Source organism: Trichomonas vaginalis (assembly GCF_026262505.1).
Source record: "Trichomonas vaginalis G3 chromosome Unknown ctg_186, whole genome shotgun sequence".
NCBI classification, from domain to species: domain Eukaryota; phylum Parabasalia; order Trichomonadida; family Trichomonadidae; genus Trichomonas; species Trichomonas vaginalis.
Window position 1 is genome coordinate 1 of NW_026529273.1, and position 23251 is coordinate 23251.

Here is a 23251-nt window from a genome sequence, read left to right on the forward strand (position 1 = left end):
GGTACTGAACGTCTATGATATAAGTCAATAGCAATGTCATTTAAAGGAAATGCTCTTGCATGGACTTCGTCCTCGCCGCGTTGCGGCTTTTCATGAAGTAGAAGAGAAATGTTTGACATAACAAATGCAAACGTTGGTGAAACAAGAAGAAGAGACGACACACTGAAACAACAGAGAAGAGAGATGTTTAAGAGCGCTATAGAACAAGTTCGCAAAGCTAACGATGTCATTCGTTCCATTGACGACAAACCAAAAGAAGGTGAGAGATGGTTAAAGAAAGATGAAGAGAATAGGAAGAGGAATGTTAAGACAGGCAATAGACTCATTGACTTTAACATCGAAGCTTTAGATGAACCAAATAGAGACTACTTACACAAACATTTCGGTAAGGTTTTCATGAGACTCTTAGAGAGAAAATTAAAATAAACTCACAACAGAGATGGATGGTATGTTATAAACTTGGTGGAAAGTATGAATGTTCTACGTTAAACCTCAATAATATTGGAACATTACTACATCAGCTCTTGAAGGAGAACTTTATATCAGAGATAGAAGCAAATGCTGCAGGTATTGTTGAAATGCACTATGACTTCTTCTTGACAAACATAAAGAATCTTACCGAAATAAAGATGTATGATTTAACAGAATATGAAGGCTTAACAATGTCAGATGTTAAGAAAGGAAAGCCAAAAAAGAGACCCTATAGAGATGAAAGCACACTGACAAATGACCAGAAAGCCATTTTGGAAGCTCTTAAGCAAACAGGAAACCCAGCACTTATAGAAAGCTTTTGGAAAGATAATGGTGAAAAGAAGTTTTATAAGAAGAGAAGCGGTCAGTTCTGGAAGTATCTTTGCACATTACCTATAAATCTTGAACGCTACCAAATCTTCAATGAATTGAACAAAAGAACTGCAGCACTTATGACAGAAGATAACTGCTTCGTTTATGCTTGCATTCAGGCTGGAGTAAATGAAGAAACTATTGACCACATGAGAGAAGTCATTCGTGTTAGAGACTTTCCTCAAAGTAAAGTACAAGAAATTTCTGACGCAACAGGTATAGCATTTAATGTTACCATTGGTTACTTCAATGACTCAAGACATAATGAAATAAAGAGATACATACCAAAAGAATGTGAAACTGTTCGAACTATTGACTTACTTCTTGTTGAAGACCACTACATGCTAAATGAAAGATTACCAATGACAACATATTTCATTCGCAACTATATAGAAATCTTGAAGGAGTGTGGTGGAATGAACATTGAGAAACAAATGAAGATTTATACAAAGAGAGAAGATAAATATGTAGTTCGTTATGATAGAACAACACCGTTATGGGATGTTATGAAAACATTGTGGAGTGCAAATATTTCGAACCTATTTCTTATGGAGAACTTTTCACATATACGACTGACTTATATAAACAGAACCTTGCACCATTTAAAGACTTGTCATATGCTCCAAAGTATTGTGTACAACTGAAGAAGAAAGCCGAGTCAAAAGAAGTAAATAAAATAAGTGCAAGTTCATTCCTGAGCACGTTTTCTTTGCTGACTTTGAGTGCAGTACCGATGGCTTTCATAAAGCTTTTAACATATGTTACGACAGTGAAGATGGTTCAGTGAGTGAAAGCATTTGGGGTCAGAACTGTGCAACAGAATTTTTGGAACGACTTCCTAACAAGAGTTTAATATATTTCCATAACCTCAGTTATGATATAAACTTCAGCTTAAGACACATGACAGAAGTGAAAGGAACTCCCATCATTAAAGGTTCACGAACAATGCAAATAACTGGCTTATATAAAGGAAGGGCAATTATTATAAAAGACTCTTACAGTGTTATAAATAAGAAGCTTAAACTATTTCCTGCTATGTTTAACTTACAAACAGGACCGAAAGAAGTATTTCCATACAACTACTACAGCAGTACTTTGTTAGCAAATGACAACAGAACTGGTGTCATTTCTGAAGCATGTAAGTTTATCCGGGATGCAGATACATTCATGAAAAACATAGATTCCATCAAAGGTTGCAGAATAGATGAGAACCACTTCGACTTAGAAAAGTATAGCACATTTTATTGCAAACAAGATGTAAGAATTTTAAGAGAAGGTTTTGTTAAGTTCCGCAATGACATATTGAAAGAATTTGATTTAAACGTTTATGACTACGTTAGTATTTGTTCTATTGCTAACAAATTGTTTGAGAACAGAGTGTACTTCCCGAATGGAAATTTATATGACCTCTCAAATAAACCAAGAGAATTTATTTCACGCTGTATTCAAGGTGGAAGATGTATGCTGTCAGATAACATTAAACAAAAGAGCGAAAAGAAACTCATTGCTGACTTCGACGCTGTTTCATTATATCCATCCGCTATAGCAAGACTTTATACTTTAGAAGGTATTCCAAAGGTTATGAAGAAAGAAATGTTAAGCACAGAGTATCTCATGAGACATTTATTCAACGACGACCAAAAGGAACCCATTGATGAAAAGTTTATGTCTGGCTTCTTTGTTCTCATTAAGATAACAGAGATTGGAATACATAGACACTTTCCTTTAATAGTTTGTGACCCTGAACTAAATCCAGAACTTAACGTTCCCAGAAGTTCAAACACTTGCTGTTTAATGTATGTTGACCATATAACATTACAAGACCTCATAAAATATCAAGGTGTCAAATGTGAAGTGTTGCAAGGATACTATTACGATGGAAACAGAGATATTAGAATAAGAGATGAAGTAAAGAAGTTGTTTGAGTTAAGGTTAAAGTATAAGAAAGAAGGAAATCCTTTGCAAGAAAATATAAAGCTCATTCTGAACAGTATTTATGGCAAAACTATTCTATCTCCTATTGAGTCAAAAATAACCATAGTAAATGACAAAGATGCTATAAGATATGCCATCAGAAACTACAACCATATAGTGAAGTTCGAAGGTTTGGATGGTTCAGATAAAACTATTTTCAAGCTAACGAAAAGCATTTGCAGACACTTTAACTTCTGTCCACTTGGTGTTAACATTCTGTCAATGTCGAAGAGAATAATGTGTGAAGTATTCTGTACTGCTGAGGACTTAGGAATGGACATCTTTTATAGCGATACGGACAGTATGCATCTCTACAATGAAGATATCCCTCGTTTAGCTGAAGAGTTTGAGAAACGTTATGGAAGAGTTCTCATTGGTAAAAACCTTGGTCAATTTCATAGCGACTTTGCAGAAATCACAAAAGATAAACAAAGTTTAGCATACAAGTCAATATTTTGTGGAAAGAAGACTTACATAGACTTACTCACGAATGATTTAAATGAAGTTGCATTTCACTGCAGAATGAAAGGCGTGAAGCAAGATGTTATTGCTTTAACCGCTAATGAAATGTTTCCTGACTCTGTTCAGTGTTTCTATGATGAAGATAAAGGTTTAATGGTTCCGCAAGGAACATATGACAAAGACTCTGAGTTCAGTTTAATGAAACTTTACAAAGCACTTTATGACGGTCAAGAGATTGGATTTGACTTATGTAAGTCATGTCAACCTTGCTTTGAAGAGAAGTTTAACTTCTCAATAACGACTAAAACAAGCTTTATTCGTAAGTTGAAGTTCTGAGGTCATTTATTTTTGTCAGCAATGAGGTCATTCGTGATAAAAATAAAACTAGCGTAGATTTTACAATACTGCGATGGTAGAGTTTAAGAGTTGTGCTTCAATGTAGAGACAGTCCTTATGGTCTGGAGGTAAGAACACTGGGCAGTTATGGTCATGAGTGGAGAACATGTCTATCCAAAACTCACGATTGAAGCCAGTTAATTTATAGTATTTAGGGTTAGGAAGTGGTGAAGTTCTTGTATGACCAATGAACTCATTTTCAACTCCCTTACTTAAGTTTGAATATAATATAGCTTGCTTTCTATCCCAAATGCCAGGTGTTACAATCTTTGAAAATTCATTTTTCCTCGGAAGCATTGCATCATAATTGAAAACATTCTTGAAATCATCACTTGGTTCAGAGATTTGAAATCTTATACGTAATGGATTTTCTTTCTTTTTAGCGACTTCATTGAATGGTGAGAATACAACAAACTGACAGTCATGAGTTCCATCTTCATTTTCATTAAATTCATAATGAAAGTCTATAAGTTGTGGCTGACTACCTTCTTCTTTCAGTTGTGCAAGAAACTCACGTAAAGGCTGTAAAGTTTGTACTTCAATGTTAAACTTTTTCTCGAACATTTCATTAAATGAAATCATACATTGTTGCAATGTTGTATCGTCTTTAAAGTATTTGTATATGTGAATGTTTTGGGCGCTTAAAGACTGTTCGTCATTTTCTATCTCGACTTGAAGTATAAAGTCAACCTTTCTGAAAGCACGTGTTATATACATAGATGTTATGCCAATGTACTTCTCTTCATTTATGTTCACAATCCAGTCTGTTGGAAACTTAAACGTTACTCTGTTCCCCTTTATTTTGACGTCAGGGTTTTCACTACTGAACGCAACAGATAAAGGTATTTGTCTATACATTTAATTCGGATAAAAATAAACCATTTACTCTTTCTTTGCTTTTGCTTCAGCTTCTTCTCTAGCTTTCTTCGCCAGTAGTCTTGGGTTCTTTTGTCTTCCAGCAGCTAATGCAGCAAGTTGTTTTTCACTAAGTTTTCTCTTTGGTCTCTCTGGCTTTTGTTCTTGTTTTTGTTCCTTCAGTTCGGATAAAATTTGCTCACGAATTTCTTTCTTCAATGCTTCAACATCTATGACCCCTTGGGTCTTGTCCGTAGGGCTTGTCTGAGTCATTTGACTGCAGATAAAAAAAACAAAATTAAAACTTTAACCGATGTAAAATGAGCTTGTCAAAATCAGAGCGAGAGTCTATTATATTAAATGACGCAAGAGGAATACAACATCCTTTCTATTACGTAAGTCAGAGTAAAGATGGTAAAATATACGTAAGAAAAAGAAAGGTTCCATTAGCGAATGCAGAAAGCGACAACATTAAGGTGCATGGCAAGGGTGAAGTCCACGAAGCCCATATAAAACCTTCTGTTCAAACTGAAAAGTCAATAGAACCAGAAAAGAAGCCAGATATACTTTCAATAACGAACCAAGAGCTTATTGCAAAGTTCGTGAATTTCATTGAAAAACAAACCGAGTCAAAGAACCCTGACCCGCCAGTGAAAAGAAGTTGAGACAAAAGAGAATGTACAGTTCATTGAAAATGTCAAGAAACAACTTCCACACGAATGCCAAGAAGAAGAGTGAGAATAATGAAGTAAATAGATATTTTTATCCGAATCAAAGACATGCAGAACGAACAGTTAAACGAATTTACTCCAGCAGAGCATATTCATCAGATTCGCTCATATTTCGATATCATAGACAATGCAGTTCAAAATTGGTGACACTAATAGAAAATATTCTGACGCAAAGATTCCATCACAACCTGGAACTGCTAAAGATAACACATGGGTAACATTCAATCTCTCACCTCCTGGTGAAAATATGTTGGACCTTTACAATACATTCATTACGTATAAAATGGAAGGTCAATTTATTGTAGATAAAGAAATTGGTTCAGGTTCCAATAAAACAAACCCACCAGGATTTTGGATTGGTTTCGATGACGCTTTCTATGCAGTTGCTGGATATCAAATCCTTGCAAATGGTCGTATCGTATATTCTCAAGACAACGCAAGAGAAGAAGCATATATAACTTCAAACTCACAAACTACCGAACAAATAAAGAAAGTAGATGTTTTCTCTCAAAGACTCGACATGAAGATGTATGGAGTCATTCGGGAACATGCAGAACAGGACAAATTGTTAGTGGTCCAATTACAGCAGGAAAATCATTTGATTTTAAGCTTCGTTTAAGAATTCCTGTTAGAAGATTCCTTCCATTAGAAGCTATTCGATTTATTCCAGCTTTTGCAGGAAACATTCAGCTTAAAGTAAAGTTCAGTAGCGACGCCTTACAATGCACATCTATATCTGTAAATGATATCATTGCTTTCAATCCAACTCTTAAAGTTGCATTTGCTTCAGATTCAAATCCACCGACAAATAAATTTGTTCCATGGAATGAACCATTCACTATGATAACGAAGGCAGTAGAAGCTAGTGGAACAGTACTATTACAACTGTAACCCAGCAACTATTTCGAACAAAGATGGATTTTAATGAATGTTTCATTCATCCAAAGTCATTCTCTTTAGACCCTAACATTTATACAGAACTTGTAGAACATTATACAAACGAGGCTTTATGTTTTCCTGTTAAAGTTATGGATTGGATTCCTATGGACGGTTCATTCTCAAAGAATACAGATAGTTCAAGTGCAACATTTACAGCAGCTTATACGCCTATTAATGTTAAAAGTATTTGGGCACTATTTAGAAAGAAAGACAACTATTATGTTAATTTTGAGAACCCTAAGTTTAAATATCTTCAGCTTTCCATGGGAGCTTATGGAAATATGCCTGCAGAACCTGAAAAAATCATATGGACCTGTATTTTATGAAATGGTTGCGAACGCTTGCAATACAAACAATGATATGATAGGATTTAATGAATGATTATGAGGTCATTGGTGGATGATGGTAGTGTGGAACATAAATGGGATAGCTATGACAACACACATTTCTTATGTGGTTTTCCAACAGAAGTGGACTTTTGCTTCCAGCAAGGTCAAACATCTACTGCTCCAATAACATACAAATTGTCTGTTAAAGGACCTATTGAACTAGCAACTGAAAACGTACCAAAGCCACTTATTGGATTTATGAGGGATTGTTGCTTTGCCATTCAGGTGCGTGCTAATGGAATCCCAATAATAAGATTAGATGACTATAACTTAGCTACGGACGACGGTGAGGAATAAAGGATGAACGTTTATTTTTAAAGCTTATAAATGAGTTCTTCATCAAGCTCTCGTGAACCTTCACCATCTGTGAAACAAACTTTACCAAACGATTATGGAGCACCTATTGAATATTTCTTACGAGCTGCACAATGGCAAAGAGCAGTCTCACCAAGGTTAGGTGTTCCACCAGCTCCTGTCAAAAATAGCATTTGGTCAAGTCCTTATATAAGATATGGTCTCCCACTAGGTTTGCTAGCTACAGCAGGAGCAGTTATGATGTTGAAAAGAAATAAAGCAAATGTTGTAAATAATACTGAAGTAGCTGAAGTTAAACAAACTCCAACACCTTCGCCAAAACCAACGCCTTCACAAGCAAAACCTTCAATGACTCCTGAACCTATGGAAGTACAAACTCCTGTTCAAAAGTCAACTCCTAAACCGACTCCAACATTTAAACCAGAACCTACTCCTCAAATAAATCGTAAAACTCCTGCGTTTCCTTACTGAAAAAATAACGTTATTTTTATTTAATATTAAAATTTTTATTTGATTGAAATGACGACTAAAGTCACTGAAGCAATGAAACAAAAGTTTTTGGTAGAATACATTAAATCAGGAACTATTCCAGAAGGTTTTTACATTCATACTATGAAGGATGGTAGAGTTCAGTTTAGAAAGATAAAGCAACCATTAGATAGAGAAGGTATATTAAGGAAGATTAAACTTCATGAGGACAACATTGCTGAACTTAAGAAGAAGTTAGAAGAGTTGGAGAAAGGAAGAGAGTTATAAAGCAATGAATTCAACAGGGTGAAAAAACAGGTGAAAAAAGAGGTGAGATCTCACCACTTCACCTAAATTTATTTTTGTGCTATGTTTTCATACGTGTGAGGGTGGTGATATCATTAATTTTTAAGTTTATTTTTTATTTTATTTTTATTTGGATGTAAATGACAGAACAAAAGCAACTCATTCGAATTCCACAGTATAACAAACATACATTTAAACATTTATTCTTCCTTCCTGAGCATAACATGTTCTTTCAAATACATCCGAGACCAGTTGACTTTTCATTGACTGTGTATAAAGATAGAAATAGTTATATCATTAAACCATATGATGACGAAGGTAAGTTATGTAAATTGTACGTTAAGAAGTTAGAGAAAGTTTATGGCTTCAAGTATGACTACAATAGGGTTAACACTGATGATGAAGATATTGAGGAAAATTTATGAGAACATTAGTGAAGTCGTTAGTGAGAATGATAGTGAGAACGTTTATTTTTACATTAGTGAGTTCGTTAGTGAAGTGAAGTGGGTGGTGGTTTTGTAAATATTTAAGGTTAAGTTAGTGTTGTCGTTTGTGTTGTAAAATATACGTTAACGGTTTTGTAAAGTGTCAAACCATTATCTTGGGTGAAGGTGGAAACGCAGTGCCACCATAACCAAGATAACCATACTAACTTCTGCAATTTCGACTTTATTTAAACAGGCTGCAACATGAAGAACTGTTTCTTCATCGTGATATGTTTCATTAACATTTGCTCCATGTAATATAAGGACTTCTGCAGCATCACTTGCATCATTTTCGGCTGCCAAACAAAGAGCAGATTTATTGTCATAATTTAGATCAAAAATATTTGCTCCGTTCATCATCAAAAATTCAATCATTTCCTTACAATTATTTTTTGCTGCAAGTTGTAATGGTGTATTTCCTTTAAGATTTCTTACATTGACAATTGCACCATTTTTAATAAGAAATGCTGCAATTTCTACTTTATTTAAACGGGCTGCAGTATGAAGAGCTGTCATTTTATTTTTACAGTCACTATCATTAATATAGGGTGTCCAAAGGTGCGTTTAGCACAGCGCTCTATATGAGACTATTAAAGGAGATATATGCTGATTATAAATATATAATAAAAAATATGAATATATGTATATGATGAGTATGTTGTATTTTGGCGCCATGCCGGGATATAAAATGAATTTTGAGACAAGAGGCGGTTTCGCGGGAAATTTTGGCGGGATTTTTTTCATTTTTTTAATGAATCATAAAGAAAACATCCTCGCTCTTGCAAAAAAATGCAAAGACTGTAAAAAAATCTACGAGACATTGGTAAAATGCTTCGGTATGGATGCTCCTAGCTATTCCACTGTAACGTATCATGTTAGGATGTATCACTTCATGAACAAAAAGGCGCCCATCATAAAAATTGACAAAAAATCACCGGATCAAAGAAAAATCAAAGCAATTCTTCAAGCGCTAGATGAAGACCCAAGAGCATCACTCAGAAGGATAGAGGAGATGACAAAGATACCACGTACAACAGTCAGTTATTATCTGCACAATTATTTGAACTACAAACTAGCGTATACACGTTGGGTTCCGCACAACCTTAATTCAGTTCAAAAAAAATCTAGAGTCCAATCTTCGAAAGAGCTCCTCTCTATATTGGGTGCGTATCAATCAAGAAGTTTCGCTTTTTAGCAACAGGGACGAGTCTTGGTTTCAATATGCAACAGAAGCCAAAATCATGTGGATCCCGAAGGATGAAAATCCGCAAACATTCCCGAAGAAAAAAATTGACACACCAATGATGATGTTGTCGGTTTTTTGGGGCGTGAATGGCATCATCGCAATTGATATTCTTCAAAAACCTAATACGATGAATGCTCAGTATCTAATTGACAATGTTCTTACTCAAATTATCAATTCTGATGAGTTTGAGAAATCCAAACAACAAAAACAAAAGTTTGCAATTCATTTTGATAATTCAAGAGTTCACAAAAGTCATAAGGTAATGAATTACTTGGTGGAAAACAATGTCAAAGTTGTTCCAAACCCAATTTCTTCACCTGATATTGCACCCTCTGACTTTTATTTATTCGGCACGCTAAAAAAGAGAGCTGAAGGACGCGAATTCGCGAGTCCAGATGATCTTGAAAATTTTGTAAGAGAGCAATTTGAGCAATTTTCTCATGATGATTTAAAGCGTGTCTTTCAAGCCTGGATCGATCGCTGCGAACGCGTGATTGAATCCAATGGTGATTATATTTAAATAAACTTTATATATATGTAACTTGTTTATTTCTATTCGCAGTATTCAGGTTTGTGCTAAACACACCTTTGGACACCCTATATTTGCGCCATGATCAAGGAAATATTGACAAAGGGACAGAATATTGAATGATGGTGAATAAATGAAGCATTTCTTGATATCATTTGTTTGATCCAAATAAACGAAGAATGCTTGAAGACTATTATAAAGACCACAATAATATAAATTAATGGTTAATTCATATTCTATCATCAAAAATGTGACCAAAGCAATATTGTGCGATATTATTGCATTCTCCATGCAATCATCATCTGGTTCAACCACTTTCAAACATTCTTTTACAAGACCATAATTTCCATTAAGAATTGATAATTTGAGGCATCGTTTTGTTATTTCTAAATCAAATTTTTCTCGTAATAATGAAAAACATTTTGTTGCTCCATAATAACAACAAGCTTCAAGTAATGAGAGGTTAGTTTTTTCAAATATTATAGGAGCATCAAGAACATCATTTTTATCAAAATCTTCTCTTTCTGTGAATGATTTAAATGTAACTATGTCATCATTCATTATTGCTTGAATAATGGCGCTTGGTTTAACAATTTTCAATTTACCGCTTAATTTTTGATTCCTTTGGTTTAACCAAATACCATATTCTTTGTAAACACGATAATCAAATACGAATGGGATGCCATTAATATGATCAGGACGAAATTCTTCATAAATCTTTTTGAATATGTACCAATATGATTCATCATAACGATTATTGTATTTCTGTAGAGATCCCAATATCTTTAGTATATCAGATGGCTCGAAATATTTTGTGTTTATTAAATTAATTTTGATATCATTACAAATTTTGTCTAACATTTCTTCATTGTTGGTTCTTGGTGTATACAGTGCTTCGAATGTGTCATTATATTCTTTGTATAATGACATTAACTCGTGGAAGTTCATTTTGGAACTCTCAGACATTATGAAATTTTAAAAATTTCCAATTCTTGATATATATTGAAAGCTTTACAAAATTAGGGAACACATAATTTTGAAAGGTTTTCAATCTTTATCAAGAATTGGATTTTTTAAAATTCTACGAAATAATACTAATGAAATTTGTCCAATCGACTTTTGAGATATTCAAAATATCATATTGGTCAATATTTTGAATTGAACTTGAATTGCATTTTAACCGTTATATTACACCTCAATTTTATACGTAGTTTTTTTTCTCAGATATTTATTAAGCCAGCCCTGTCAAAAAAAAAATTAAGACAAAAGTGAACTTAAGACTGTCATTCTCTTAATTTGATTTCATTGCCCAAGACTTTGTTGAAAAAATCTAGTCCTATAGATGACACTAAAAGTCTATTTAATGTTCGCATTGATTTCTTTAGGCCAAAAATTAAAGTTGAAATTCACAGATAAAAGATAAAATAGCAAATCTGACATATTGAAAAGAGCTGTTAACATAAGCTATTTATTGTTTGCAATTTTGATTTTCTATTTACTCAAATTAGTTATATTTTATTAAGATTGTGGTAACAATAGAAGTAAACAATAGTTGAAGGATTGTTTAATTGGAAAAAAACTTCTTGTTTGATTTGAGAGATAAATTACTTTCTTCTTTATATAGGATTCGGCCAATTAAATTCAATGAAAAATTTGTCAAATGATTTCTTTTCTGTTTTCTTTATCTTTTTCATTCATTTATCAAGAAATAGAAAATGAAGCACAAGCGAAAACATTCATTGGAGGTAAGAATCACGTGCTAACACTGTATTACAAAAATGGATGCACAGGATTTGAAGATGCACTTAGACTTTTAAATAAGACAGCCGAAATGTTCGAAAATCTTAGTGTGATAACAATAAACTGCATGAACTACGATAATATGCAGTTTTGCGTTTCAAATCAAATCGACAGATATCCAACAATTCATTTGTATGCTGCAAAGCAGAGAAGACCACGAAAATTCACAGAATATAGAGACTTAGATTTTATTTTGGATTTTGTTGAATATCATCTTAAAAAACCAGCGATAAATCGTCCAAAAAGAATTATGAAATTATATCAACCTAAAGATATTAATGCAATGATTGAAAACAAAACTAATTTCGTAGCGATATACTACAAACCATTTTGCAGGTACTGCGCTCAAGCAATGCCTCATTTCAAGAATCTTTTCAACATTTTCAAGAAAGACAATGCAAATATTGGTTTACTTAGCTGCGAAACATACGAAGATTACTGCGAAAAAATGAATGTTACTTATTATCCAAAAGTTAACTTTTATTCTCCAGAATTTCCAAACGGAACAGAGTTTATGGAACAGTATACATTACAGCCAATGCTAAAATTTGTTAATGAGAACCTAAATACTCACAGAAACATATTTGGCTTACTTGATAACACATTTGGACAGAATGAACAAGCAGATAATGTCATTGATGAGTACTTCCAAGGTAAACATGAAAATGTTATTGAAAGACTTCAAAATGTTAATGCTTCTCAAGTTTATCTAGATTTCGTTTCAAAATTGATTGAAAATGGTCCTAAATTTATCGCAGATGAACTCAAATCACTTACAGAACTTAATAATAAAGCAGAATCACTCGGATTTGACAAAGCAACTGAAGAATTAAAAATTGATTTGGATTTAATGAAAGAAAAGCTCAATGTGTTAAAGTCTGTCGATGCAAAGCGTGCCAAGAATATGATTTCCTCAGATTTGTAAATAATTTTGTTTTATAAAATTTTTTCGGAAAAAATTCTAAAAATTCTTCAATCATTTAACATGATTCTTAAGAAGATTAACATTTTATAGGGTTGCTAATTTGGATGATCTTTTTGGATCATCCAAATTCGAAAAAACCCAAAGATCATCCTAAATTCGAGTTTTGGATTTTTCAATTTTTTTTGAAAGAAAAGAGCTTTTAAAACGAGTCCTGTATATCCTACAAAATCTGACATTTGTAAAGTTTCAAATCTGACATTTTGTAAATAGTCCAAGTTGTCAGATTCATCCTTGGCGCCAAAATTTAAAAAAGTGCCATAATCTCATGGTGGACTACAGCTGGTGTCGCCGCCGACTATCCACTTGCTGGGATGCTACGCAGCCTTTGATCTGGCCAATCTTAGTGCTGCTCCATCCACATCAGCAAGTGATTTCGGCGGGGGATCTCCAATCGGTCTTCCATAAGGGTTACGCAAGCCAGAAGCGCAATACCTGTGCAGTCTAGCTGCTAGGATATAGTAGCTAGGCTGTGTAGGTATTGCGCTTCTGTCGATATTAGTTATACGTTATTGCCCTCGTTGACTATAGTACTACTCCCTTAACCTCCGAGGGTTAGGGGAGTAAATTTGCTTGAAATGGGCAATGTTCATTACGAAATCTCTCATTCGATGAGAGACTTCGTAATGAACACTACCTTAAAGTACTCTTACTACTCTTTCCTAGTTACCAAAAGGCCTAGGATTCTGTAATTAATCGAATAGGGCAGAGTTCTTCCGAAGTCTCTCATTTGATGAGAGGCCTCGGAAGAACTTTGTCCTAGTATAATGTAGTTGTGGTCTCTAACAATTTATGTGTCAGAGAATGTACTTTTACTCGAATAGAGCAGAGTTCTTCCGAAGTCTCTCATTTGATGAGAGGCCTCGGAAGAACTCTGACCTAGTGTAATATAGTTGTGGTACTTGGCCCACAAAGAGCGAGAGAATATGTCTGTAATTCGTTTGTGCTGAAGTTATCTGGATTTTCCTCAAATGAGGAAGGAAATCCAAAAAAACTTCAGCACAAGTTAATGCAGATGTGGTTCTCTGGCTCTTTGCTGGCCAGAGAACGAATAAAAATTTTTTGTTGTGAGTAGGCTCGATGAATACCTACTCACTACAAATATACGTTATTTTTTACTTTCCTATGAGAAAATAGTTTTTCATTTTTATAATACTATATGCTTTGTTACTTCATAAATTGTCTATTTTTCTTATTAAAGCCTAATTTTTCCGTGTGATTCGGAATCTATGCATTCCAAAAATGCGTTTCCGCTTTCAGAACGCGAAAATAAGCACTATATGTGGAGATAAAGAGATTTCTAATGTTTTTATTTTTTGAAATTTTTCATTCTTAATCAAAACTCAAAAATAAACTTGCCATCTATTAGAATACGTAAAATTACTCATATCTATCATATTAAAATTTTCGAAAAATCTCCAAAAAATCGTGGTTCGAAAATTTCGAAATCACAAAGCACATTTTTCGCGGGGAAAAAAAGAAAAACGATTTTTTTTTGGAATTTTGGGGGAGAAAGAATCTTCTTTATCTGCACATATAGTGCTTATTTTCGCGTTCTGAAAGCGGAAACGCATTTTTGGAATGCATAGATTCCGAATCACACGGAAAAATTAGGCTTTAATAAGAAAAATAGACAATTTATGAAGTAACAAAGCATATAGTATTATAAAAATGAAAAACTATTTTCTCATAGGAAAGTAAAAAATAACGTATATTTGTAGTGAGTAGGTATTCATCGAGCCTACTCACAACAAAAAATTTTTATTCGTTCTCTGGCCAGCAAAGAGCCAGAGAACCACATCTGCATTAACTTGTGCTGAAGTTTTTTTGGATTTCCTTCCTCATTTGAGGAAAATCCAGATAACTTCAGCACAAACGAATTACAGACATATTCTCTCGCTCTTTGTGGGCCAAGTACCACAACTACATTACACTAGGTCAGAGTTCTTCCGAGGCCTCTCATCAAATGAGAGACTTCGGAAGAACTCTGCTCTATTCGAGTAAAAGTACATTCTCTGACACATAAATTGTTAGAGACCACAACTACATTATACTAGGACAAAGTTCTTCCGAGGCCTCTCATCAAATGAGAGACTTCGGAAGAACTCTGCCCTATTCGATTAATTACAGAATCCTAGGCCTTTTGGTAACTAGGAAAGAGTAGTAAGAGTACTTTAAGGTAGTGTTCATTACGAAGTCTCTCATCGAATGAGAGATTTCGTAATGAACATTGCCCATTTCAAGCAAATTTACTCCCCTAACCCTCGGAGGTTAAGGGAGTAGTACTATAGTCAACGAGGGCAATAACGTATAACTAATATCGACAGAAGCGCAATACCTACACAGCCTAGCTACTATATCCTAGCAGCTAGACTGCACAGGTATTGCGCTTCTGGCTTGCGTAACCCTTATGGAAGACCGATTGGAGATCCCCCGCCGAAATCACTTGCTGATGTGGATGGAGCAGCACTAAGATTGGCCAGATCAAAGGCTGCGTAGCATCCCAGCAAGTGGATAGTCGGCGGCGACACCAGCTGTAGTCCACCATGAGATTATGGCACTTTTTTAAATTTTGGCGCCAAGGATGAATCTGACAACTTGGACTATTTACAAAATGTCAGATTTGAAACTTTACAAATGTCAGATTTGAAACTTTACAAATGTCAGATTTTGTAGGATATACAGGACTCCTTTTAAAACAGGTATAAATATCAAGTAAACCATTATTATTATTAATGAGGAGCATATATTTGATAAAATATCATAACTTAAATTTCTGGATGATTTTGAATGTGTTGTCACATTCTCTTTGGGGCTCAATTCACACCCCTAAAGATCTTATGTAAACCATTGATTTTAGAGGTATAAACCATTCAAAAAAACTTTTTTCCAAGATTTTGATGATCTTGGACGATCCTAGAGGGTCTTGAAATTTTTTTGATTTTTTGAAATATTACTCTACAGACATGATACTACAAGTTACCTTTGAAGGGAAACGATATTTCACAATACGAAAGTTATTCCAATTTAAACAACGAAAGACTCACCTTAAACATTTAGCTAAAATATGACCCATTCAGTTACCATTGTGATATTATTTCTTTTAAGCCAATACAAAGTTTATTTGATTAAGGATGCACTAACATTCCATAAAAATGCTTAGAATATGTAATTATTATGATAGTAAAACTTTGAGGCTCTAGATCCCTTTTGATATTGAGTTGAATGATTTTTAAATTTTCAAAGAATTTCTGAATAGTATTCAAAAGTGTAAAAATTTTAAAAGTGAATAATATTTTTCCATAATTCCATTAAAATAATCTTTATTTGCATGTACCTATTATTATTTTACAATAATTATGATATTTTCTTCTCTTACATTTGAATTTTCTGCACTTTTTTTGATAGCCGTTTACAATTTCCCACTAATGCAAGATATTGACACAGCAATGACTTTTGTTACCTATGTTGCTTGATCTTGTTTAGGCACACTTTCATAAAGCTGTGTACAAAATATCTATTGATTCTTCCATGAATAATTAGCAAATATAGTAATATACTTTTATTTTTTAAATGAGCAAGCTAACACCAATATACTCATATTGAATTACATTATCCTACACTTCTTATATAAAAAATCAATATAATTGTATAATCAAATTTCAAAAACTCATCAGAAAAAAAAATCAAAGAATAGACTCGTAATACATACTATATATGCATTACAAATACGCAAAAATACATGATGGTAAGTCTGTCGCGATTTTTCAAAAAAATCCAGAGGTCCGAATAATAGATACTGTGAACTAATACTGATATCAGAATTTTTTTCCTCATGCAAATTTTATATGGTTTGCATGCTTTTGAAGAAACATTTATTTTCATAAAATTAGATTTTTTATTTTCATTTTAGTAATATATTTTTAAAATATCGTTCCATCAGGCTTTTATCCAAAAAGGAATATATCCTTTTGATTGTGTGAACTATTTCTGATGTCACATGTTCTTGAGTTATATCTTTTATAATATTGAGAGGAAAATCAAAAAATTGAATAGGGTCCATTCAATTTTCCTAATCTAATAACTTCATGAATGTTAATTTTCCAGCCATACCATCAATAGGGTAGAATATCATTAGAATTTAAAATATTGTGATGGATTGATATTTTTATATTTTACGATTTTGGCCAAAAATCAAATCTGATTATTGTGAAAAACAATTATTATTTAAAAACATTAATCAAAATAGTTTATAAAAAATTAATATATATAGCAGAATAATAGATTCTAGGTTTAAGTCTATCAAAAGTTATACATGCATGAAAAATCTGACATGGTGAGCGCATCCTTAAATTTAAATAATTTTTTTGCTAAATTCTGAAAATTAGGATACATATAGCTTTTTTATACTTAAATATCAAATAGTTACTTTGGTTCGCTTCACCATATTATTTTGTGTTTTTTTCTCTGGTGTCACTTTTATTATCTTAAGATCCTCCAAGATTTAAACATGGAAAAAATTTAGCAACCCTACTAAGGATGTCAATTCGGAAAATTGTTTTCACTTTAGGAGAATATAATTTTCCTTTTCGAAAATTTAAAAAGTGAGACGCGCAGGATTCGAACTTTTTTAAAAGTTGATTTAAATGAATTTTAGTGTGGAATATAAGGATAATATCATATTTAAAATAAGAATATACTAGTTTAGGTGGTATAATTTTTTCGATAAATTTGAGAGCATGTACGTTTAGGACATCAAAAGTGTCAATTCGCTCAGCGAAAGCTGAGCTAGCTTCGTTCTCGAAAGAATAAGGAAGGAGTGAAAGAGAGTGATACAGATGTTGACACATTCATATCATTTCAACAAATTTTGATCAAATTGAAATTCAATAAAATTCAATTCAATTCATATCCTTCAGTCAGTACATTGATATCCTTCTGCATCACAATGATAACTCGGGCATCAATAGTTCTACAACTAACTCAGAAAAAACAAGATTATTACTTCCTGCTTACAGCTTTTAAAAAGTTTCGATGATAAAAATCACTCTACTCTTGTTTATCGATATGTTGTGATAGTAGGTAAACATATTCTTATCGATATTAATAAAAATATTTTTACGAAAATCTTATCCAATTAGAGAGTTATTCATAAAGTATATGATAATTATAATTACTTTATCTTTGTTTTATCTTTGAATAAACAATTTAATTTAAATTGCATAATATTTTTTGGTTGAAAGACAGGAAACTTAGTTGAGTTTGTATTATTTTTATCGTTTAATTCATCGTATCAGTGAGTGATCCAGATATTTAAGATATTTAGAAAAAAAATTATTAATTTGATTAACAAATTTTAATCAAAATAGCAAAAATCTATTTGATAGCTGTAAACAAATAATAATTTCTATTTCAAGCAAAATCACTTATTTTCATCTAAACGTATAAAATTGTCAATTTTATGAAAATAAATTGAAAATCTCATGAAATGTAAAGGAGAGTAATATTTTTCAATTTTCTTTTTTTCTTTGTCTCAAATATTTTCTGTTGGGAATTTTCTTGTTATCAAAAAATAATTTTAATATTTGTTTATTTCATTACATACAATAAAATTTTAAAAACTCTATTTCTTCACAAGAAAATTTTTTCCTTCATATGAAGAAACATTTTGTTCTCCATTTGATACTGAGTCTAAATCTCGATTTTTGAATTTTCTTCTTTCCAAATTTCTTTTTTCCAAATTAGAAGTTTAATTCAAATTTTCAATAGTTTATATATTTTCTCAAACCGTCTTAGATTTTCTCACTTTTTAGGGATTTTCTCTCAAAATATACAAAAATAGTAATATCAATACATGTGTCTAATATACTTTAAAACCATCGTGACAAAATTCAAAAACGAAGAGTTCTTCTCTCCAAATTTTTTTCAAAATCAAAAAAATGAGATAAAAAAGTACGTTTGGAAAATTCATTTTAAGCATTTTAGGAATTTTCTCACTTTTCTTCCAAATTGACATCCTTAACCCTATATTTTATTATACAAAATCATCAAAATATCTCGTTTTCGGATAATGGAAAAATTGAATGAAATTTGAGAATTTGACAAGTTCTTCTGATTTTAAATTTTGTATTTGATGTGTTGTAAATCATTCAAATTTTTGTCTTTGTCCAAGGACGTAGAGTTCCCTATGAAGGCAACTGAGGGGCTTGCTTTGCTAAACGCAAACTACAAAAAACAACACGGGATGATGCCGGAGGTCTTCGGACCGAAACACATCATCTTAATTTCTGTGCCCTGTAACCCGGGGTAAACCAATTAAATTTAGAGTATATATATATAACACAACACTTTACTAATAATAACATATAATAAAAAATAATGAAGGATAAAATAATTTCCTTATTATTATAAAAAACATAGATAACCGCATCATTGGATTAACCTTTCTTTTCTGCTTGTTCTCTTCGATATTGTTCCCATAATTCTCTTTCAATTTTGATCCTTGCTTCAAGTTGATATCTTTCGAGATCTAAATCAACAATAGGCATTTGCGATTCATAACATGAAAGTTTTTTATCTTTTTCTCTAAAAATAAGCCGTAATGTGTAATCTCCAACCGGAATTATTGGAGAAAGTGTAATTTGTATACCATAAACGAGTTGTGAGAATGATGCAGGACATATTAATATACCGGGTTGACAAAGATCATCAATTTTTCTGAAATAAGGAATTCTACCTTTAACTAATTGTATTTCTAGCTTCGGATCTTCCACTTTATGATTTAGTTCTGCAATTGCTCGAATTACTAATGGAATTCCTCTTGTATCTTTTGGATGAAAAATTTCAAATTTTTTTAATGAGAAATATTGATGCTCCTGACCTGGGCATTGACGAAAATTTACTGGTTTTGTGCGATTGGGATCGGCACCATCAAAAAGATTAAGGAGAAATAGAAACATTTTGAAATCAAATTTTGAATATATATATCTCCGATTATTTTCAATTCAATTTATCTGAAATCATTCCTTTTATCCAAACACAAATTATGATAACATTTCATTTTTTTTGTCAAATGCATCAATTGAGAATTGTCAGAAATTCATCCATGCGATTTTTAAATGAAAAACAAATTCTAATTAGATCACAGCCAACCAAACAGCATCTTCACTTCATGTAATGCTCATGATTGTCATTTATATTCCATTAACTTATTGTTGTATGACCAATTTACAATTTCTTCATTATTTTTCCATAAACATGCTATTTATTTGCCAGAATGTGGTGTAATGTGAAGCTTTTAAAATAACATTCAACTGCTTCATTCAATAATATATTAATTTTCTGATGAATCAATTCTTATTTGATTGAAAGAAAATTAATAGATTCATTATGTAACCTGAGTTAGGATATTGACACTATAAACTTGCAATAACTGCAGTACAAACAGATTATTAAGGATAATTGCTGAGATGAAGCTATTTCTATATAGTTATTGCTCAAATTTTTTGGAGAATATCGCTAATATAGTTAGTAGAGCCAGGTATATCAAAGATCGCAGAACACTGATAGTCATCTTAAATTTTTGACACCAACAGTCAAGGTATCGTCCAAAATGTGGATAAGTTATTTTTAATAAAATATTTTATATAACAGAAATATGTGATTTCTTATTCTACAACAAAATTAACAATTTTGTCAATATTTTTCATGATTACTCCTGAAATTCGCTCTGCTTTAGCTGAACTAGACCCATACCTTAACATATCGAAGACAATGATATTCCAATACCAGGAAGTTGAGCAAGAACTTGAAGGAGGAGTAAATAAAAAAGTTATTTTTGTTTTAGCGACTCATGGAATATTCCTTTATGAGAAAAATGATGAAACATTCACTCAAGTAAAGTCAATGCCCATATTCGATCTTATGCATATCAATTCTACTGCAGAAACTGCAGATTTTAGTAATGATACAGATAGAATTAAGATTAAAACAGAAGATGCAATGACACTTACACTATTTACATACATTATTCGCACTTTACAGTTCCCAATTGAAATTTTACCTTTATCTACACATTATCCACCGGAATACCAGCCTCATTTCGAGTCAACACAGCCTTACTCAGATGACATTATCACAGACAGGATTATTTCATGCTCATTCTTCACAAAATTAGAGTTAAATGATGAAATTCTCGAAGAAATCACTCAAAGAATAGAATTGATCGACGAAAACTACGAAATAACAACAGATAAGTTAGATTTTCCTTATGTTCGTCAACTAATCTTAGGACTTGCCTCCGAAAAAACAATTTCGAATTTATTTTTGAATTCGATTGAAATTTCAACATTTCTTTCAAGATGTAATGATCTATTCATCTATGGGAAGTTCATAACCAAGATTATATTCATTTCCTGCAATTTCGGAGAAACTTTGGAAAATTTGAAAATTTTACTCCAAAATTCTCATCTTTTCATGCCATCTCAATGGATATTCGATAAATGCATCTGTGATCAATTCAATTTCCTCCAATTCTACACGAAAATACCAGAAATTACGAAATCAATTGAATATCTTGAATTTAACAGCTGCAAAATGGAGAAAACGACAATGAATGACATATTCTCAAACATTTTGTTCGAGGAATGCTACAAATCCTTGAAAACAATCAAATTTTTGAATACAAATGAAAGTTATAATATTTACGATGATATTTCGAATATTTTATCATCGGATTGGGTTGTTCATAACCAGACAATCAATGAAATAGATATAAGTAACTGTTCTTTGGATTCTTCGACGCTTTTAATTAAAATTGTTGAATTTGATTCCGGATTGAAAATTTTGAGGTGCAGAAGGTCAAATGCAGAAAGATATGTTGATCTGAGAACTCCTACACCTTTGAAACAGCTTTCTTTCTTAGATCTAAGACATTGCAAGATTTCAAGTCAAAATTTGATAAACCTCTTTCAAATTGCATCGTCTGGCATAATTTATTTGAGAGGACTCGATCTTTCTGATTTAACGATCTTTCCTTCGATTGCTCGTGATATTTATGAAAATTTGACCGACATGAACACATTTATACCATCCCTACAATGTTTCTTCTATGATGACAACGAAATGAACAAAGAAGAACTGTTCGAATTCAAAAGATTTTTATCTTTGCAAAAAAATCTCAAATTTGTATCGTTAAACAACACAATTAGTTGCAAAGAGAACCTCAAAATGACAACAGACTTCTTTACAGGCCTTCTATCCATTGAAAACCTCGAAAGTCTTTCGATCAGATCAAATGGAAGGATGGATGTGACGTATGGTGACTTTTTAGCACCAGCATTGGATGAATTGTCCAAAAGGAAGATGAAACTCCTTGATTTGACCGGACAACAAATAAAATCAGATTCTTTGAAAATTTTGACGAAAATGATCAATGAAAATAAAATAGAAGAGCTTTATTTCGATGACTGTAGACCAAGCAACTACGAGGAGCTCTTAGATCTTTGTGATTTGGTTTATAAAAATCAAATCAAATCATCTTTCCCTCATCGATCGTTACACAGATTCTTTGGTTTCTTTGATGATGTATATGCTGTTTCTGATAATATTTTGGAAAATCACGAGATGATTGACAACATGGAGGCAACTTTCCAGATTTGTTACGGAGATCCAATAAATGATGATGATTTGATTGCTACAATAAGATCTAATGAGTTTGCAGCAACAATCAAAGACATTTACCAAGAAAAAGAAGAAAATCAGGAAAAATCAAGAAAATATCTTGAAAATTCTCTTTCAAATCCAGAATTATTGACGAAATTAAACGTAAATCCAGAGATGGAAGCACTTATCAACGAGTGTTTGGAAGGAACCACTCGAGAATACCACATTTTGTCTGTTTTAGACGAAATAGCAGAGAAATTTAGTATAGATGCAATATTGAAAGTTGCTAATTAGAATATATGTATAAAATATTCTTTCTTGTTTGTTATTTTTATAAATATTACTCATTTTTTTAGAAATTATAAAATGATGTCCATTTTGATGAAGAAAAACAAAAAATTAAACATACAACTAACATTGACAAGATACGTAAAGCAAGAGCAATTGTGCTCCTTGTAAAACAGTAAAAATTCACAAGAAGTTATTTTTTTCAATGGTAACTCTGCTTCTTATCTATGGAAACTCTGAATAAATCAACAGATCTGCTTATCAGTTAAATTGTGACGCGCAAATGGTTAATTTTGGAGGAAATAATGAATAGTTTGCATTCTTCATATCAATAATATGATACATTGAAGACAACATAATAACTATGTACGGTAAGTAAGGGCTTTAGTGTTTTCCGGTAGAATATGATTCAAATTTTTCTTTGGGTGTTCGTGTAGAATTAAAAGTAGCACCAGTTCCGAAGTGAAAAGACGGAAGATTCATTTCTCCTAGTTTCAAGTTAAGAATATTAGTTAAGCCACGAGATTTTGTATTTGGAGCTCCCCAACTCTTTGATTTTTCTGAATTCATAGATTTTTGA

General features: G+C 32.3%; 5 protein-coding genes and 6 pseudogenes across 11 annotated transcripts, besides 5 other annotated features; 8 read left to right on the forward strand and 3 right to left on the reverse strand.

Moving 5' to 3' along the window:
• Window positions 1-2: 2 nt before the first annotated feature.
• Window positions 3-8332: a mobile genetic element.
• Window positions 924-1645, forward strand: TVAGG3_1089890 (annotated as a pseudogene). The gene has a single exon. A coding segment is annotated over exon 1 (722 nt).
• Window positions 1744-2763, forward strand: TVAGG3_1089900 (annotated as a pseudogene). The gene has a single exon. A coding segment is annotated over exon 1 (1020 nt).
• TVAGG3_1089910 (organellar and viral DNA polymerase type B) lies at window positions 3040-3615 on the forward strand (the record flags this gene model as incomplete). The annotated part of the gene is made up of 1 exon (XM_001330261.2): window positions 3040-3615. The coding sequence occupies one exon, from the start codon at window positions 3040-3042 to the stop codon at window positions 3613-3615; it is 576 nt and encodes a 191-aa protein (XP_001330296.2).
• Window positions 3679-4533, reverse strand: TVAGG3_1089920 (annotated as a pseudogene). Its single transcript has one exon. A coding segment is annotated over exon 1 (855 nt).
• Window positions 4561-4803, reverse strand: TVAGG3_1089930 (annotated as a pseudogene). The gene has a single exon. A coding segment is annotated over exon 1 (243 nt).
• TVAGG3_1089940 lies at window positions 6917-7372 on the forward strand (annotated as a pseudogene). The gene has a single exon. A coding segment is annotated over exon 1 (456 nt).
• Window positions 7424-7660, forward strand: TVAGG3_1089950 (uncharacterized protein; the record flags this gene model as incomplete). The annotated part of the gene is made up of 1 exon (XM_001330256.1): window positions 7424-7660. The coding sequence occupies one exon, from the start codon at window positions 7424-7426 to the stop codon at window positions 7658-7660; it is 237 nt and encodes a 78-aa protein (XP_001330291.1).
• A 375-nt stretch (window positions 8333-8707) lies between the features above and the next one.
• Window positions 8708-8735: a terminal%2Cinverted (terminal inverted repeat of Mariner transposon ID:TVAGG3_1089960).
• Window positions 8708-10009: a mobile genetic element.
• Window positions 8804-9929, forward strand: TVAGG3_1089970 (annotated as a pseudogene). The gene has a single exon. A coding segment is annotated over exon 1 (1126 nt).
• Window positions 9982-10009: a terminal%2Cinverted (terminal inverted repeat of Mariner transposon ID:TVAGG3_1089960).
• A 1589-nt stretch (window positions 10010-11598) lies between these two features.
• Window positions 11599-12663, forward strand: TVAGG3_1089990 (cell redox homeostasis; the record flags this gene model as incomplete). Its single annotated transcript, XM_001330253.1, has 1 exon — window positions 11599-12663. One exon carries the CDS (start codon window positions 11599-11601, stop codon window positions 12661-12663), a length of 1065 nt encoding a protein of 354 aa, XP_001330288.1.
• A 3189-nt stretch (window positions 12664-15852) lies between these two features.
• Window positions 15853-17067: a mobile genetic element.
• A 2090-nt stretch (window positions 17068-19157) lies between these two features.
• Window positions 19158-19679, reverse strand: TVAGG3_1090010 (E set domains family; the record flags this gene model as incomplete). The annotated part of the gene is made up of 1 exon (XM_001330252.1): window positions 19158-19679. One exon carries the CDS (start codon window positions 19677-19679, stop codon window positions 19158-19160), a length of 522 nt encoding a protein of 173 aa, XP_001330287.1.
• A 748-nt stretch (window positions 19680-20427) lies between these two features.
• TVAGG3_1090020 lies at window positions 20428-22677 on the forward strand (the record flags this gene model as incomplete). The annotated part of the gene is made up of 1 exon (XM_001330251.1): window positions 20428-22677. The coding sequence occupies one exon, from the start codon at window positions 20428-20430 to the stop codon at window positions 22675-22677; it is 2250 nt and encodes a 749-aa protein (XP_001330286.1).
• Window positions 22678-23251: the final 574 nt, after the last annotated feature.